The following is a 19,150-nucleotide window of genomic DNA, read 5'->3' as shown; positions in this document are numbered from 1 at the left end:
GCTATTTCCACTCACTGCAACCTCCGCCTCCCGGGTTCAAGCGATTCTCCTGCCTCAGCCTCCCGAGTAGCTGAGATTACAGGCGCCTGCCACCATGCCCGGCTAATTTTTTTGTATTTTTAGTAGAGACGGGGTTTTGCCATGTTGGGCAGGCTGGTCTCAAACTCCTGACCTCAGGTGATCTGCCCGCCTCAGCCTCCCAAAGCTCTGGGACTACAGGCGTGAGCCACTGCGCCCGGCCATTTTTTTTTTTTTTTAATATAAACATTTACAGCTATAAATTTTCCTTCTTTTTCACTGCTTTAGCTGGATCTCATAATTTTGGTATGTTGTGTTTTTGTTTACATTCATCTCAAAGTATTTTCTAATTTTCCTTGCAATATCTTCTTTAACTTACTGATTATTTAAGGATGTGTTGTTTAATTTCTCTATGTTTGTGAATTTTCAAAAGTTAGCTCTGTTATTGATTTCTAATTTAATTATATTGTGGTTAGAGAATATTATTTGTATGCCTTCAATCCTTTTAAATCTACTGAGGCTTGTTTTATTTATTTTATTTTATTTTGAGGTGGAGTTTCGCTCTTATTGCCCAGGCTGGAGTGCAATGGAGCGATCTCGGCTCACTGCAACCTCCACCTCCCAGGTACAAGCGATTCTCCTGCCTCAGCCTCCCGAGTAGCTGGGATTAAAGGCATGTGCCACCACGCCCAGCTAATTTTGTATTTTTACTAGAGATGGGGTTTCTACATGTTGGTCAGGCTGGTCTTGAACTCCCAACCTCAGGTGATCCGCATGCCTCGGCCTCCCAAAGTGCTGGGATTACAGGCGTGAGCCACTGCGCCTGTTGAGGCTTGTTTTATGATCCATTCTGGAGACTCTAACATATGATCCATTCTGGTGAATCTTCCATGTGCAATTTAGAAGAATGTGTAGCATTATGTTTTTGAGTGTTATTTGATGTCTGTTAGGTTTAGTAGGTTTATAGTGTTTCCCAAGTCGTCTATATCCTTATTGATTTTCTGCCTAATTGCTTGAAACCTGTAATTTTGAGGATTGCTTGAGTCAGATTCTATCTCTGTTGCCCAGGGTGGAGTGCAGTGGCGCAATCATAGCTCACTGTAACCTGGAACTCCTGGGCTCAAGTGATCTTCCCCTCTGCCCCAACAGCCTCCTGAGAAGCTAGGATTACAGGCATGCACCACTGCACCTGGCTAATACAATTATCATTTGTGTAAATTTAAAATTTATTCATACAACAATGCACAGGCTTCAGTAACACATACTACATTAGTTATCTATAGCTGCTTCCAAATTACCCCCAAACTTAAGCAGCAATAAACATTTATTATCTTCTATGGCTTCTGTAAGTCAGGAATTCTACGGGCGAGAGCAATTTAGCTGGGTGATCTTGGCTCGGGATCTCTCATGGGTTGCACTCAAATCGACAGCCAGGGCTGCAGTCATCTGGAGGTCCAACTGGAGCTGGAGGATCCATTTCTGAGGTGGCTCACTCCCACGGTTGGCAAGTCGTGGTGGCTGTCAGTGAGAGGCCTCAGTTCCTCACAACATGGGCCTCTCCACAGGGCTGCTTGGATATCCTCAAGATAGCAGCTGGCTTCCCCCAGAGTGAGCGATCCAAGAGGGAGCAAGGGGGTAGCTGCACTGTTTTTATTTTTTATTTTTTTTGAGACAGTCTCACTTTGTCGCCCAGGAAGGAGTGCAGTGGCACGATCTCGGCCTACTGCAACCTCTACCTCCTGGGTTCAAGCGACTCCTGCCTCAACCTCCCGAGTATCTGGGACTATAGGCATGCATCACCATGCCCGGATAATTTTTGGGGTTTTTGTTGTTGTTGTTTGTTTTTTAAGATGGAGTTTCGCTCTTCTGCCCAGTCTGGAGTGAAGTGGCGTGATCTCAGCTCATTGCAACCTCCGCCCCCGGGTTCAAGCAATTCTTCTGCCTCAGCCTCCCACGTAACTGGGATTATAGGCACCTGCCACCACACCTGGCTAATTTTTGTATTTTTAGTTGAGACAGGGTTTCGCCATGTTGGCCAGGCTAGTTTCGAACTCCTGACCTCAGGTGATCCGCCCACCTCGGCCTCCCAAAGAGCTGGGATTACAGGCATGAGCCACCGCGCCCGGCCTGATGCATATCTTTTCCATCTCCTTTCTGTATGTTCACATAAGCACATAAAACTTTACATTTCTATTTTTTATTTTTTGGTGTATTTTTTTACGTGGCTGGGGTCTTACTATATATATTGATCTACAACTAGCTTTTTTCACAACTGTATGTTTTGAAGAGTTTTTCATGTCATTTAACAAAGGGCTGTCATTATTTTTATTACTGTACATTATTTCATAGTATGGAGATGCCAAAATTTATTTAACGACTTCCCTACTGATGGACATGCAGGTTGTTTCTACTAACCTACCTACCTTTCTTTCTTTCTTTCTTTCCTTCCTTCCTTCCTTCCTTCCTTCCTTCCTTCCTTCCTTCCTTCTTTTTTCAAGACCGTGTCTCGCTCTGTCGCCCAGGCTGGAGTGCAGTGGCACGATCTTGGCTCACTACAAGCTCCACCTCCCAGGTTCACGCCGTTGTCCTGCCTCAGCCTCCTGAGTAGCTGGGACCACAGGCACCCACCACCACGCCCGGCTAATTTTTTTGTATTTTTAGTAGAGATGGGGTTTCACCCATCTTAGCCAGGATGGTCTCAATCTCCTGACCTCGTGATCTGCCCATCTCAGCCTCCCAAAGTGCTGGGATTACAGGTGTGAGCCACTGCACCCGGCCCTTCCTTCCTTCCTTCCTTTCCTTTCCTTTTTTTTTTTTTTTTTTTTTTTTGAGATGGAGTCTCGCTCTGTCGCCCAGGCTGGAGTCCAGGCAATCTCGGCTCACTGCAACCTCTGCCTCCCGGGTTCAAGCAATTCTCCTGCCTCAGCCTCCCGTGTAGCTGGGACTACAGGCACGTGGCACCACACCCAGCTAAATTTTTGTATTTTTAGTAGAGACGGGGTTTCACCAAGTTGGCCAGGATGGTCTCCGTCTCTTGACCTCATGATCTACCTGCCTCTGCCTCCCAAAGTGCTGGGATTACAGGCGTGAGCCACCGCGCCCGGCCTCTTTTTCCCTTTCTCTGTGGTGGGCTGCATATCTTTCTCACTGTACATCCACCTTTTTACTTTCTCCTTACTTATTTGATCTCCCCTGAGGTTCGAGAATGGGGGACAAGGGACATCAGGCTGGATTCTGCTACAGGCAGAGGTCCCTGGAAGACAGCAGGGGCTGCTGTGGCAGATTCGTGATTCCTTCAGCCCGCCTTCTCCTAACTAGCTCTTGGAGGATGTGATGCAACTCAGGAACACCATGGTCCTTGCCTTCAGAGACCTCATGTCTAGCATGGGGACAGACGTGTGAGTAACCCATGGGAGGCAGGCTAGCGTCAGGTGAGGGGTAGCCTTCGAAGTCCAACTGACGGCTTGGATTTTCATCCCACCCCACCACTTAACGGATGTTTGACATTGGGCAAGTTATTTCACCTCCCAGTATACCAGTTCCCACACGTCTAAACTGAGTCTCTTTTTTTCTTAAAAGGTTGCTCTGAGAAATAAATAAGATGCTTAGCACAGTGCCTGGCACACAGTAATCTATGAATATCGAACTTTTGGGAAAGTAGCCAGGCTGTGGTTGTACCAATCAAACAGGGACCCATGGGCTCTGGGCCTGCGGGATTTGAAGTCTTCACAAATGAAAGGCGGAGACCTGAAGGATGGGCAGTACCTCCTGGCAGAGCTGGAGGAAGGTATTCTGGGGCGTGGAAAGGTAAACTTAAACGCAGAGTGGAAATCGGAGGCATATTTGGGGCATGGCAAATCGCGCCCTGTGGCTGGAAGGTCACGTTCATTGGCAAGGGGAGGAAAGGCCTTTCAGGGATGTATGCAGGCAGCCTTCTGGCACAGACGAAGGAGGTTCAAGTCCTCTCCATGGACGTGAGCTCCAAAGCGGAAGTCACAGGTCCACCATAGGACCACTGTTGAGGTTAGGCATGGCCGGAAAGGAGCTCCCTTCCCCACTATCCTCCTGCCTTCTTCAGCATGGGCCTCCTCCCAAGGCTTGGCCACTCCCAGCATCCAGCACCCCCACCTCTCAGCTGGGTTAGGAGGCAGGCGGAGGCTTTTCGCGGGGGCTGTGCCTGGTGGGCGGTTTTCCCAGAGCAGGGAGCAAACAGGACTGAGTTGGCGCCAGCTTCCTCGGATGTAGACATTGCTGGCTGGATGACCAGCCACAGCCAGCTAGCTTGAGTCCAAGGCCTCCTCAGGCACTGTGTTTCTGCTCTGTGGGCTGCAGCCCCAGTGGGGTGGCATGTCACAGAGGAAGGCCAGAGGGCCACCAGCCATGCCAGGGGTGGGGCATAGCCAGACTCAGGCCAAAGCACGGTTGCTGCCAGGCGCTGACAGGAAGAGGAGCCGCCTCAGCAGGACAAGGCAGGACCCGTGGGAAGAAAGAAGCTGGAGCAACCAGAGATGGAGCAGAGCTACCCCTGGCCCTCGAGGGACCAGGGCTGGGGGCCTGGCTCTTGGCAGGGTAAGGAAATCCTGCACCTGCAGAGGGGTCCAGGGGAGGAAGGGGTTGGAAGGTGGGGAGATGTCACCTCTGATGGTACAGCCTCACTCAGTATTACCATTCCTGCCCAAGAGAGGGGACACTGGCCCCTTAGACTCCAAGGCATCATGCTTTGGGTAGATGGGATAGATCAGAGCTGGTCTTAACCAGAGTGCAGCTCAGAGAGCTGCACTAACTCACTTCTCTTGAGGAAACTGAGGCCGGGAAGAGGGATGTGAATTTCCCAAGGTCACTGAGCAGCAGCCAGTGGTAGGACTGGGACTTCAGCCTGTGTGCTTTGACCCCTGGTTCTGTGTCTTTCCTCTTTCCCACAGCAGCCTCGTCGTCTCAGGACCTGGCTAGGTCAAGGGTCAGCCCTCCCAAACAGGGTGTAGCTCTGAACTCCCCCTGGCCCCAGCACACCCTGATAAGCAGGATTCAGATTGGGCATGGGACAGGACAAAGGCTCTGAGGAGGCATGAGTGGAGTAGTAGAGAGAACACAGGACTCTGGGTTCTGAGCCAAGCTCTGCCATCCTGCAGCCATCTGACCCCTGGCCAGGCCTTCCCCCAACTTCCTCAGCTGTGAAACGCGGCAGGGCTAAAGATGACATAGGTGGGCAGAGGCCCTCTGGTGCCTACTGCTAGACACCCTTCTACTCTGGTGGGAGACCTTGTGCTCAAACGCTCTCAGAAGTCAGGGCAGTTGGGAGTCCAGGTCACACGCACTCACTGGGGCCCTCTGTGCAGAGCGAGGCCAGTCCTGAGAATGCCGCGCGGGAGCGGAGCCGGGTCAGGACGCTGCGCCAGGCCTTCTTGGCCTTGCAGGCTGCTCTGCCTGCCGTGCCGCCCGACACCAAGCTCTCCAAGTTGGACGTGCTGGTGCTCGCCGCCAGCTACATAGCCCACCTCACCCGCACACTCGGCCACGAGTTGCCTGGCCCTGCCTGGCCGCCCTTCCTGCGTGGACTCCGCTACTTGCACCCTCTCAAGGTAAGTCACAAGCCCTGGGACTTGAGAGGCGGATCTTAATGCCCAGGGCCTTGGAGAAAGGGATTGGAATGAGGGGGACATTGGACTTGGGCCCCCTGCCCTGTGCAGAACTGACATCGGGGCCAATTTCTCCTGCTGTCTCAGAGGGAGAGGAGCCAAGGCTGGCCCTTGGGGCTGCGCTGACCCTGGGTTTGTCATGGGAGTGTGGCTGGAAATGGCTTCATGGGAATGCACCTCCTTGAAGAGGAGGGAAAGACTCTGGGGTTCTTAGAGTCACAGGGAAAAAAGGAGCAGTTTCCAAGTCTGGGGCCTGGGAAAGGAAATTGTACCAAGGAGAGTCCTAGATCCCCATGCAGCTTCAGCCCATTGTGCCTGCCTTGGTGCTTTCTAGGCTTCTGTTGCAAGAGAGGTCTGTCCTCCAGGAGAACAACGGTCTGAGGGACCGTCATTCTAGAAGCAACCAAGCTGGGGGAGTTAGCAGGCAGCAGTACAGGGAAGGCGCGCACCACTTGCCAGACTGCAATCTAGCTTTTCTCAACCTCAGTTTTATTACACGTAAAATAGAAGCTAACATGAGCCTTACTTCTCTTCCAGAGTACAAAATGGAAAGTCTAATGAACATTAATCATCTTTGCAATAACAGCTAACAGTTGAGTGCTAAAGATAGGCCAGGAGCTGGGTTAAGTACGTTAGTGTATTTTTGTCTTTTAATCCATGCAAAAACCAAATGAGGATTACTTTACAGATGAGGAAACTGAAGCTTAGGCAGGTTATGAGGCTGAAAGCGGTTTGAACTCAGGGGTGTCTGACTTCAGACCCTAAGCTCATAGCCACTAAACAGACTCCAGGGACAGCGCCATAAGGAGCTGGTTGAAGAGTGCACTGTGTTAAAAAGGAAGGGTCATCTTTGCCCTCTGAGGATAACATTGCAGTGGTATCAACTTTTTTATTTTATTATTTATTTATATATGTACTATTATTTTTTTGAGACAGAGTTTCACTCTGTCGCCCAGGCTGGAGTGCAGTGGCGCAATCTTGGCTCACTGCAACCTCCACCTCCCGGTTCAAGTGATTCTCCTCCCTCAGCCTCCCGAGTAGGTGGGATTATAGGCATGCACCACCATGCCCGGCTAATTTTTCTATTTTTAGTAGAGATAGGGTTTCACCACTTTGGCCAGGTTGGTCTCAAACTCCCGACCTCAGGTGATCCACCCACTACGGCCTCCCAAAGTGCTGGGATTACAGGTGTGAGCCACCACACCCAACTATTTATTTATTTACTTATTGTTGAGACAGGTTCTCACTGTCGCCCATGCTGGAGTGCAGTAGCACAATCATAGCTTACTGTACCCTCAAACTCCTGGGCTCAAGGAATCCTCCCACCTCAGCTTCCCCAGTAGCTGGGACTACAGCCTTATGCCACCACACCTGGCCTTTTTTTTTTTCTTTTTTTTTTTGTAGAGACGGGGTCTCACTTTGTTCCACAGGCTTGTCTCAAACTCTAAGCTCAAGTGATCCTCTCACCTCTCAACTTTATTTTTATGATACTTTTCACCACCTCTTTCCCCTAAATGTCATAGTTCTGAAATGTCTTAAAACTTGGTTTTTTTCTTCAATGCAAATGTAGCTAAAATGTATAAATTTGAGACTAAGTGGAGAACTCTGAAATGTCAGTGGTGGTGCAGGGTCCTGGGATGATATAGTAGTTTCCTTCGCTGTAAAATAGTGACCAAGGCAAGGCCCTTGCTTGTAGTAGGTGATCAACAGCTATCCTGAAGAATGAACCAATGAGGGCCCGGTTAGGTCCAGCACTCCAGCACATCCACAGGGTGGGGCAGTTGGCCAGGAAGCAGCTCCCTCAGCCCCCAGGTGGAGAGGTTGTGAACAGGAGGGCGACCTCAGGGCAGTCAACCTGGTGTATTCTGGGACTGCTCATGCTCCTGCTGGAAAGATGGGCAATCCTTGGAGGACCCAGCTTGGAGTTTTTCCTGGCTCTGCTGCTCTGCCCATTGCTCAGCCTCTGGCTGTTGCCAGCTCTGCCCAGGCCAGCTGATCTTCTGTCCACCTCCCTCCCAACAGAGCACTGCTCTTCTTGGGGCCCTCTCCCTCCTCAGATGGCTCCTCCTGTGTCTCTCATCCAGGCTCTGGGTGATCAGGAGAATGTGTGGGGCTGTACATGATGATGACCCTGATCAGAGCAGTGATGGCTGGGGAAGGTGTCAGGGAGGGATGCTGGAGAAGGCTGGGTTTTGGGTGTCAAGGGTCCTGGACCACGAAGGGCTGCAATAGCAGCATTTCTCACTTCCCAATCTGTGTCTTGCAGAAGTGGCCGATGCGATCTCGTCTCTATGCTGGAGGCCTGGGGTACTCCGATCTTGACTCCACCACAGCCAGCACCCCCAGCCAAAGAACAAGAGATGCAGAGGTGGGGTCCCAAGTCCCTGGAGAGGCAGATGCTCTCCTTTCCACCACACCACTCTCACCAGCTCTTGGTGACAAATAATTATCACACTCGCCCTTTTCTCCTAGACTGTGACTCATGCTTAGGGACCTGGATTTTCTACCAGCCCCCAGATTCTCAGCCATCAGACTTGACTCAGACTCAGCTCCCAAGTTCCAGCATGCAGACCAAGAGAAGCAGTAGCACTTCTGTGACGGACAGTACCCAGAGGGGCACAGGTTGGAGAGCCTCCTCCTTGGTCCCCAGGAGGGGACTTCCCCATGGCTCTTCTGTGACAGCTACTGGGAAGTGGGAGAGAAAGAGGTATAATTGGGCTCAAAGTTGAGCTAGGGAACCACCCTAGCTTTCTTCCCCTAAGGTTTCTACAAACCCTCTGCAGATAGCAAAAAGGCAGGTGCAGAGGGAGGGGCCTGGGATGGCACCAGCCCCAGGTGCTGATGGGAAAGCCAGGTGGCCGGATAGGCTCCTGGTAGCTCCAAGTGTAAACAGATCTGGGCTGGGTCACACAGCCAGAGGGGAAACTGAAGAAGGAAATGTGCTTTCTAACTGCATCATGAGATGCTTACCTGATGTTAGAGAGATAGTGAGGAACTCAGGATTCCTCCCTCTGTAGTATGGGCCTTTCCAGAAGCTGCCCCTCACCACTACATTTTCTCTCTCTCTCAGCTCCTGCACTCTTCCACTCTTTTCTTTTCTTTTCTTTTCTTCTTCTTTTTATGTAGAGATGGGGGTCTTGATATGTTGCCCAGGCTGGCCTCGAACCCCTGGCCTCAAGTGATCCTCCCACCTCAGCCTCCTAAAGTGCTGGGATTACAGGCATGAGCCACCATGCCCAACTCCACTGTTTTCTTGACATGAGTTATATCTACAGGTTAAGCCATACATCTTGCATTGCTTACATTCCAGTTTCCAGAGAAACTTTTAGATAGTCCCAGATGCCTAGTTTGAGATCTTAACCAGAAGCAATTCTACCTTAATTGAACCAAGCAGCAACTTATGGCCTTAAATATGAAGGATATTGACAGAATCAATTACATCCTTGAAGGACCTTAAGAGAAGATCAGGTATATAGGGGGTGATCATTACAGTCTTCTCTTTCCATTATGTTAGAAACCTGCCCTCAAGCAAAAACAAGATAGGCCTGCCTTCAACTGCTCAACCACTCAATTGGCTCCTTGTAAAATTTGTGTTCGAGGCTTCCCTGGCTCTGGAGTTATTTCTATAGTCTATTAGCTCCCTAGGGCCAGCTCCGCCTCATGGAGATCGTCCTTGGGGGCTTTCTCTAAGTCCTGCCATGGGGTGCCAGAAATGTGATATAGCTTCGGTGAAACTCATCTCTGGCCCTAAAGAAATAACTTGAGGACTAATCATAGAATCTACACACACTGAAAATAACTTTCCAGATCGGATGTAGCCTCAAACCTGGCACCTGAAGTCCAGATGGAACAAATTACCTTTCGGTTAAATTTCAGCCCTTCAGAGTGGGAGGGGACGGGCATGACCAACTAGAGTCCCAACAAGGTTATCCTTAGACACACACCATTGTTGTTATCATGAATGTAAGTGAGCTCTGGGCAGGCTGGGAATGGTTGGGGTCTGGGTTCTGGCATGACAGGACCCTGTACCTCCACAGGGCTGGCCAGGGCAGAGCTGAAATAGGGCTGGGGGTGCGACTGAGCCAGTTGTGGTAGAGGTAGAAAAAGAGACACAGAACATCCCAGCCCCGAGCTGCCTGGGATGTGGGAGAACAGCTGGAATGTGGCTGGGAGCCATGGGGAGAAGGCCTCGGCCAAGGCTGAACTCGTAAATCTGCCTTGAACCACGTCTCTGCAGAGGGACCCTGAAGAGCTTGTGCAGAGCTGATGTGGGCAGCTGGACAGGGCCAGGCAGGGGCAGAGGCCAGGTGTGGGAGGGCATGAGCACAGTGTTCTTCACAAGACCATAAAAGTCCAGCTAGAATGTACTATTTTTAAAGCCAAACAGCAGTATCTTCCTGGTTGAGTTCACGGGAGTGGTAGGAAGAGAAGCAGATACATTTCCTCCTCAGTTGGTGGCACACTTTCCTGGGGATGAAGGGAAATTGGCTTGGGGTGTGTGTCGGGGTCCTCTGGATAGCATGGAGCTTCTCCTGATAATAGAGTAGACTTTGGGTTGGAGCTTGCCCCACCCTGTCCTGCTCAGACTCAGGCCTTTGCCTAGTAACATTAGAGCCCTCAGGGGTGACCGCATGGCCCTGGTGTAGACAAGGAGGGCACAGGAAGGATGACGCAGGTGGAGGGCACAGGAAGGATGACGCAGGTGGAGGGCTGCAGGAGGCAGGTCCCATCACTACAAGTTTCTCAGGGTGTCTTGGGCCCTTTCCAGGCAAAGCTGTTCTCCTTTGTGCCCAGGACAGTCGAGGGGGGCGGGGCAGAGGCCATCTCCTCCAGCCACAGAGACCCAGCCCTGTCAGGCCAGCAAGCAAAGGGGCCTGGCAGGGGGCAGGGTGAGCCAAGGGAAGGCCTAGGGGATGGATGGGAATAACCAGAGGATGGACTGGGCCCTCCCTCCCTGACAAGCACAGTAATGCCCTTGAGACATGTCAGGACTTGGATGCGTGAATGAACCAGAAGTAACCCCCTTTGTCTCTGCAATGAGAAAGAAAAACACAGCCAGGCTCAGTGGCTCATGACTGTAATCCCAGCACTTTGGGGGGTCGAGGCGGGCGGATCATGAGGTCAGGAGTTCGAGACCAGCCTCGCCAACATGATGAAACCCCTTCTTTACTAAAAATACAAAAATTAGCCAGATGTCGTAGTGGGCACCTGTAATCCTAGCTACTTGGGAGGCTGAGGCAGGAGAATTGCTTGAACCTAGGAGGCGGAGGTTGCAGTGAGCCAAGATCACGCCACTGCACTCCAGCCTGGGCGACAGAGCAAGACCCCATCTCGGGGAAAAAAAATGAAAGAAAAAAAAAAGAAAAGAAAAGAAATAAAAGAAAATATGGATGAAAACATTTGAGCATGGATGACAAATGACACTAGGGTGGCCTGGCTCAGGAGTTGGAGGCTCAGCTGCTCCATAGGGGACTGGCCTGGCCCACCTGGTCTTCCTGCACCACCTGCCCCATCCCCAGGACTTGGGATTGGGATGGAGGTGGAGGTGGGGAACAAGACTTCCCTGCTGGCTCCCTCCACAGAGCATGTGCTTTCTGAGGAACAGGATGGCAGGGTGGAGGCTTAGATGGGGCTGTGGGGCTGGGTGTGGTGGCTGATGCCTGTAATCCCAGCACTTTGGGAGGCCGGGGTCGGGGGTGGATCATCTGAGGTCAGGAGTTCAAGACCAGCCTGACCAACATGGTGAAACCCTGTCTCTACTAAAAATACGAAATTAGCTGGGCGTGGTGGCACATGCCTATAACCCCAGCTACTTGGGAGGCTGAGGCAGGAGAATTGCTTGATCCCAGGAGGTGGAGTTTGCAGTGAGCTGAGATTGTGCCATTGCACTCCAGCCTGGGCAACAAGAGTAAAACTCTGTCTAAAAAAAAAAAAAAAAAAAAAAATGGGGCTGTGGGAGAAGCAGAGCTGGCCCAGTGATTTCTTTTTTTGTTGTTTTTTGAGACAGAGTCTCACTCTGTCACCGAGGCTGGAGCGCAGTGGCGTGATCTCGGCTCACTGCAAGCTCCGCCTCCTGGGTTCACGCGATTCTCCTGCCTCAGCCTCCTGAGCAGCTGGGACTACAGGCACCCGCCAACACGCCCGGCTAATTTTTTTTTTTTTTTTGTATTTTTAGTAGAGATGGGGTTTCACCATGTTAGCCAGGATGGTCTCGATCTCCTGACCTTGTGATCCGCCCGCCTCGGCTTCCCAAAGTGCTGGGATTACAGGCATGAGCCACCGCACCCGGCTGGCCCAGTGATTTCTAAGTAATACAGTGGACACTGGATTTTACCAAATTGGGAACTAGAGAAGTAGAGGATCTAGCCTTCTCTGAGACTCCTTTTCTCTTCCTCTGGGAGGAGCCTGGCTAGGGTGAGTCAGATGGCACTGTCCTCTCCCTTTTGTGGCATGAGCCCTAACCCAGGGCCCCTAAAAGCTTATTCTATTCTAGATCAAGGTAGGCAAACTATGGCCAGTGGGCCAAACCCAGCCCCCCATGTATTTTTGTAAATAAAGTTTTATTGGAACACATCCACACCCATGTGTTTACATGTTATTTATGGCTGCCTTCCTGATAGCATTGCAGAGTCAAATAGCTGCACTGGAGACTGAAAAGCCTAAAATATTTACTCTGTGGTCCTTAACAGAAGTTTGCTAACTCCTGCTCCAGCTCAGAGGTATTCAAAGTATGGTCTAGGAACCCTGGGGGTCTCCGAGGCCCTTAAGGTGGTCTAAGTAGCCAAAACTACTTTGATAGTTTTATATTTTTAGGCCACACATGGTGGCTCGCACCTGTAATCCAGCACTTCGGAAGGTGGAGGCAGGTGGATCTCTTGAGACCAGGAGTTGAAAACCAGCCTGGGCAACGTGGCAAAACCCCGTCTCTACTAAAAATACAAAAATCGGCCAGGTGTGGTGGCAGCTGTAATCCCAGCTACTTGGGAGGGTGAGGCATGAGAATCGCTTGAACCTGGGAGGCAGAGGTTACAGTGAGCCAAGATGGCACCACTGCACTCTAGCCTGGGTGACAGAGTGAGACTCTGTCCCAAAAAAACAAAACAAGGTGGACATGGTGGCTCACGCCTGTAATCCCAGCACTTTGGGAGGCTGAGGAGGGTGGATCATTTGAGGTCAGGAGTTTGAGCCCAGCCTGGGCAATAGGTGAATCCCCATCTCTACCAAAAATACAGAAAAATTAGCTGGGTGTGGTGGCAGGCGTCTGTAGTTCCAGCTACTCAGGAGGCTGAAGCAGGAGAATCGCTTGAACCCCGGAGGTGAAGGTTGCAGTGAGCCGAGATCATACCACTGTACTCCAGCCTAGGCGATAGAGCAAGACTCCATCTCAAAAAAATAAAAACAAAACAAAACAAAAAATTAGCCGGGCTTGGATGTGTACACATGTAGTCCCAGCTACTCGAGAAGCTGAGATGGGAGAATCACTTGAGCCTGGGAAGTGGAGGCTGTAGTGAACTGTGTTCTTACCACTTCTCACCACTGCACTCCAGCTTGGGCAACAGGAGTGAGACCCTGTCTCAAACAAACAAACAAACAAACAAAAAAGAAGTTGTCTATATTTTTTACTCTTACTCTTTCAAGAGTGTAGTGGAATTTTCCAGGAGCCACATGACATGTGATATTGCAACAAATGGAATGAAGAAGCAGATAAGAGACTCCAGCTGTCTATTACAACAGATATTAAAGATATTTTCAAAAAATGTAAAGCACTGCCATTCTCACTAAATATTTTCTTCTTATATGGAAAATAATAATATTGCATAAAAATGTTATATATGTTCACATAAAATGGGTTAATCAATTAGTGTTATTTTAAAATAAATATATTTTTTAAATTCTCTATTTTAATTTATAATGTGATGTTTATGGATAGATATAACCCACATAAGCAAAAACTCTTCGGGGTCCTACTTTTTTTAAGAATGTAAAGGGTTCCTGAGAACAAAAATTACGAGAACATCAACTCTAGAATAGCTTGTCGAGGAAAGCCCCTGGCCTGCCCGCCGGCTCATCCCTGTACTGAGGCAGCTCTACTCCACCCAGAGACAGAGGACTTGGGTTGAGGGGGAGCGTCTGGCACAGTGAAGACAGAGGTGGGGTCCTGAGTCAATATCACAGGAAGGTCTCCTGGAGGACACAGGTGGGGCTGCTTCCCTGATGGGCTGTGCGGGCCAGAGTCATGGCCTCCTTGTCTCTGCTGTACCCCAGCACACATTCCTCAGCTTCTCAGGAGACAAGCTAGTGATCAGAGGTGGTCCTGCAAACACAGAGCTGGTGAAGGTAAACGACAGGTGGTGATGGGATTCATGCTGAAAAGTTCCCCACTAGAAGGGAGCCCAGCAAGGCTGGGTTTGGGAGGGAGAGCAGGGGGAAGAGGGTGAGAGCACAGCACAGTGGGGAGCACAGGGTGGGCTGGGGAGGGGAGCTGACCGGCCCAGGCCGGGGCTGAGCTCCTCTGAGCCCTGAGATCCTTCTGCCCACCAAGCCAGTGCAGTCCTGTGGGTAGAACCTGAGACAGCCGTGTGGGACACATGCTTAGCTGATCCTGAGAGAGAGGGGCACTGGTGGAAGGGGGAGAGAAAAGGAGTAGAAGGGAACCTGAAGAGTCAGTGGCATCTGTGGAGAACCGCAGGGAGGGGCCCCTTGGACAGCAGGTACTACCTGACCGTAGCTCCTGCAGTGGAGCCGCTTCTGACAGGACAACGGAAGGAGGGACAGGAGCTTCAGCAACACTGGGTAAATCGTCGCAGGGTTCAGGGACCGGCCTCACAGTCCCCCAAAGGCAGAGTTGCTCCTGAGTCTCTGGGTGGAACCATCCACAGCAGCAGGCCCCATGTCCTCCCTTGGGCCCCAGAATCCCCAGCCCCCGCCCACCTCCTACATCCCAGCAGAAAAGCCTGACAGCTACGGACACCCAAGAGCTCAGAGGGCAGGAGCCTTTCCCCCCAGGCGATAGAGTCCCTTAGGGCCCTCTTCCAGCCCCTCGGTGGTCATCTGCACTGCAATCCCACACCCTCACCCACACCCTCATTGGTGAGCTGATTCCAGGTCCTCCGACCCCCACAGGGCTGCCTGTCAGCTGCAGCTCCACAGGCCCTGGCTGGCAAGTGGCCTCCAAAAAACTGCCACCTTCCCAGCTTTGTGGATGGTCAGCCCCAAGGTGAGTATCTCTGGCCTCTTGGTAAACTCTGGGTTTCTTACTTTCCCTACTTCCCCCACCTCTGTGCTCCAGGCTGCCTTGGGAATGTGGTAGGCGCCTCCCCTCTCCCGGGTTCTACCTCCCACACTTTGCCATAGGAGAGAAAGTTTGATCCCCAACACAGCAAGAGGGTCAGCTGCTGAGCAGCAAAACAGAGGGCAAGGGCCCACTCCAGGGTTCAGAGTAACCCCAGGAGATACTCAAAAGAGGTAGGAACTGAGCACTAAGATGTTGGGGAGAGAAGAGGGAACTAAGAGCCTCTGCCATTAAATACGCCAGAAGTTACGTAGGGCCAAAGACAATTGCTTTTTCTTTAACCTCGGAAAAGTTACCAAAAAGTATGATCCAGTAATCAGAATAGAAACAACCCTCCACATTGATGATGGTGGAAGCAGAAAAACAAGTTGAGTAAATCGAGTCGGCCTAAATCACTTGACAGTTGTATCATGCTTTAGCGCCTCAGCAGCTCTGGGTCCAGGCCCAGTTGGATGAAAATGGATTGTATTAGTCTGTACTCATGCTGCTAATAAAGACATACCCGAGACTGGGTAATTTAATAAGGAAAGAGGTTTAATTGACTCACAGTTCCACAGGGCCGGGGAGGCCTCGGGAAACTTACAATCATGTCAGAAGGGGAAGCAAACACGTCCTTCTTCACATGGTGGCAACAAGGAAAATTGCAGAGCAAAAGCGGGAAAGCCCCTTATAAAACCATCAGCTCTCAGGAGAACTCACTCACTATCACAAGAACAGCCTGAGGGTAAACACCTCCATGATTAAATTACCTCCTGCTGGGTCCCTCCCATGACACGAAGGGATTATGGGAACTACAATTGAGGATGATATTTGGGTGGGGACACAGCAAAACCACGTCACAGATTCTGTGTCACATATCAGCTAACTGCATGATGCTGGCTGGGCCCCTGGAGCTCCGGGGTCCTTGAGAAGGAACAGGTACATTATTTTTTTTTTTTTTTTTGAGATGGAGTTTCTCTTGTCGCCCAGGCTGGACTGCAATGGCGCAATCTCGGCTCACTGCAACCTCTGCCTCCCAGGTTCCAGCAATTCTCCTGCCTTAACCTCCTGAGTAGCTGGGATTACAGGTGCCCACCACCATGCCTGGCTAATTTTTTTCTTTTTTTTTTTTTCGAGATGGAGTTTTGCTCTTGTTGCCCAGGCACAATCTCGGCTCACCACAACCTCTGCCTCACAGGTTCAAGCGATTCTCCTACCTCAGCCTCTGAGTAGCTGGGATTACAGAGATGAGCCACCACGCCTGGCTAACTTTTTGTATTTTTAGTAGAGACAGGGTTTTACCATGTTGGCCAAGCTGGTCTTGAGCTCCTGACCTCAGGTGACCCACCTGCCTCAGCCTCCCAAAGTGCTGGGATTACAGGTGTGAGCCACTGCGCCAGGCCAAATTTTTGTATTTTTGGTAGAGACAGGGTTTCACCATGTTGGCCAGGCTGGTCTCAAACTCCTGACCTCATGATCCGCCCCTCTCAGCCTCCCAGAGTGCTGGGATTACAGGCGTGAGCCACTGCACCCGGCCCTTTTTTTCTTTTTTCTTTTTTTTTTTTAAGAGATGGGGGTCTCACTATGTTGCCCAGGCTAGCTTAAAACTCCTAGGCTCAAGCAATTCTCCTGCCTTCCAAAAACAGAGTAGCTGAGACTATAGGCCTGTGCCACCATGCTTGGCTTAATGTTGAAATATCCTCTTTGGCTTCTTTATGAGAACCTTTTCTGCTTAAATTTACATCCCAAGGCATGGAGATCATCTAGTCTGAAGGAACTCATAGCTCTTCCTAAATTGCAACATTGTGAAAAAAAAGTCTTAATAGAAGAGTATTGGTAAGGTTACTCAGTTCTCTCAAAGCCTTTATTTTTCCCAATTTGACATAGTTCTGGGCGATGGTCGCATCACCTAATGCAATAATTGCCATTCTTTCTGTGGAGCTTTCATTCAATTTGTGCTCAGTTATGGCAACCATGAAATCTATAGGTGTTTCCCCAGAGACAGTCTAAGCAGACATGAAGAAACAGAGCAGGAAAGAGAACACTCAGGGTTTGTAAAGCATACTTGACCAACTGCTGGAGTAAAAATGACTTTTGCACAAATGACATTTCATTTTTGTGTGTGTTTTTATTTTTTTATTTTTTTTTGTTTTGAGACATGGTCTCCCTTTGCTGCCCAGGCTGGAGTGGAGTGGCATTATCTCAGCCCACTGCAGCCTTGACCTCCCAGGCTCAAGTGATACTCCCACTTCCTCAGCCTCCTTAGTAGCTGGGACTACAGGTGTGTGCCACCACTCCTGCCTATTTTTTTTTTTCAATTTTTTGTAGAAACGGGGTCTAACTATGTTGCCTAGGCTGGTCTCAAACTCCAAGACTCAAGTGATCCTCCCTCCTCAGCTCCCAAAGTGCTGAGATTACAGGCGTGAGCCACCACTCCTGGCCTACAAATGACATTTTTTTTTTTTGAAATATTGAGGAAAAAATTGAGGCAAAATTAATACAAGTAGAAAGTTTATTTGGGCCAAGTTTGAGGACTGCAACCTGGGACATTGGATTCAAATTGTCCTGAATATACACTCCCGGGTTGCCTTCCTCAAACTTGGGCCCACAAAACTCTCTACTTACGTAATTTTGCCTCCATTTTTTTCCTTTGGATCAACATATCTGACATAGCAGGATTTGGAGTGACTCAGCCCTGACCACCCGGTGTTTCTCTCTGGAAGTAGTGCTCAGCACCTGCACAAATCCACTGTGTCCTCTGTCTTCAGAAGTCCTATCCGGCGTTGCAGGTGAGTTCTGAATCTGGACCTCCCTTTCTTTGGTTAAGGTCCAGATTTTAATTTGGGCTGTTTCTCTTTTGACTCTCTCAGAATGAAGGTCTCTGTCTCTGACTTTCCTATTGAAGTCAGGGGATCAAGATTTTGTTTTCTGCCAACACAGAGAACTGCGGTTTGCTTTCGTTTTCAGCTGAGGTCTTGTTGCATTGTGACCTTTCATTCTGGAAATCAGACTTGTTTCACCTATAACCAACCTCTCTTGAAGTTATTTTTCCTAATTAATGAGAGTGAATGGATTCTTCACTCTAAAGATGAAAGGCTCTTGCTCCCTCTGACCTGTTAGAGTGCTCTAAATAATTAGAGACATGGTGGAGGTGTTGGACCCTTGTCCATGATATCCAGTGGCCTTACAGGGTTTCCTCTCTCAGAGGAACATCTGCAATCTCTTGCTCTGCCAGCAAATGCACGTGAAGCCTGGTCACCTAGCACTAGTGAACCCTCTGTGACCCTCCAGGGACTCCGAGTTTCTGAGACACATAAAAGAGTGACCCAACTCATTGGTGACATATTGAGGAACTACACTCACAAGCAGCACATTTTGAACCACAACATTCCCCAGAGCTTAGTCCTGAGTGATTCAGGTGTCTAAATTATGGGTGTTAAAGCAAACTAAATATGGCCTGAGAAGGACTCCATACTTCTATATTTGAGTCCTTGTGGACGAACTGTAACCTAGTAATAGGCAGACAGGGCGGTTCACGGTGGCTCACACCTGTAATCCCAGCACTTTGGGAGGCCAAGGTGGGTGGATCATTTGAGGTCAGGAGTTTGAGACCAGCGTGGCCAACACGGTGAGACCCCATATCTACTAAAAGTACAAAAATTAGCCAGGCGTGGTGGTGCACACCTGTAATCCCAGCTACTTGGGAGGCTGAGGCAGGAGAATCGCTTGAGCCTGGGAGGCGGAAGTTGTGGTGAGCCACGATCATGTCACTGCACTCCAGTCTGGGTGACAGAGTGAGACCCTGCCTCAAAAAAAAAAAAAAAAAAAATGCAGACAAGATTGAAAATCTGATTTAGGAGTATGCACCTGTAACAATAGCTGAGTCTTGGCCAATCCCAGCAGCCATACTTCAACCACTCATAGATTGCTAAGTGTTCAAACTGTGTTCAAATAAGGTAAACACCAACCTGCAACCAATCCAGCTGTTTCTGTACCTCACTGCCGATTTCTGTATGCCACTTCCCTTTTTTTGTCTATAAATTTGTTCTGGCCACGAGGCATCCCTGGAGTCTCTCTGAATCTGCTGTGATTCTGGGGTCTGCCTGATTCACAAATCGTTCCTTGCTCAATTAATCTCCTTTAAATTTAATTCGGCTGAAGTTTTTTTTTTTAACACGGGTAACAAATCATCCAACTCCAAAGACTCTCTAAGGAGGCAGCCTTT

General features: G+C 49.9%; 1 protein-coding gene across 2 annotated transcripts; it reads left to right on the top strand.

Moving 5' to 3' along the window:
* Window positions 1–4,235: 4,235 nt before the first annotated feature.
* TCF23 (transcription factor 23) lies at window positions 4,236–11,576 on the top strand. Of its 2 annotated transcripts, XM_009442185.5 has the most exons (4): window positions 4,273–4,587; window positions 5,355–5,597; window positions 7,921–8,022; window positions 8,127–11,576. In XM_009442185.5, exons 1-4 carry the CDS (start codon window positions 4,366–4,368, stop codon window positions 8,142–8,144), a joined length of 585 nt encoding a protein of 194 aa, XP_009440460.1. In that variant the 5' UTR covers window positions 4,273–4,365; the 3' UTR covers window positions 8,145–11,576. The 2 variants fall into 2 exon arrangements, with proteins under 2 accessions (XP_001154318.1, XP_009440460.1); XM_001154318.7 differs by having other exon boundaries at window positions 4,236–4,587; window positions 7,921–11,569.
* The last annotated feature ends 7,574 nt before the right edge of the window (window positions 11,577–19,150 follow it).

Source organism: Pan troglodytes, chromosome 12 (assembly GCF_028858775.2).
Source record: "Pan troglodytes isolate AG18354 chromosome 12, NHGRI_mPanTro3-v2.0_pri, whole genome shotgun sequence".
Lineage (NCBI taxonomy): Eukaryota > Metazoa > Chordata > Mammalia > Primates > Hominidae > Pan > Pan troglodytes.
The sequence above is the reverse complement of the archived record's forward strand: the minus strand, read 5'-3'. Positions and strand labels throughout refer to the sequence as shown.

Bases quoted from the DNA above. Each gene is read 5' to 3' on its own strand.
- TCF23 (XM_001154318.7), top strand. From the start codon at position 4,366: ATGTCACAGAGGAAGGCCAGAGGGCCACCAGCCATGCCAGGGGTGGGG. The intron at 4,588-5,354 runs GTAAGGAAATCC...CCCTCTGTGCAG, and splicing joins GGGGCCTGGCTCTTGGCAGG to AGCGAGGCCAGTCCTGAGAA. The intron at 5,598-7,920 runs GTAAGTCACAAG...TGTGTCTTGCAG, and splicing joins GCTACTTGCACCCTCTCAAG to AAGTGGCCGATGCGATCTCG.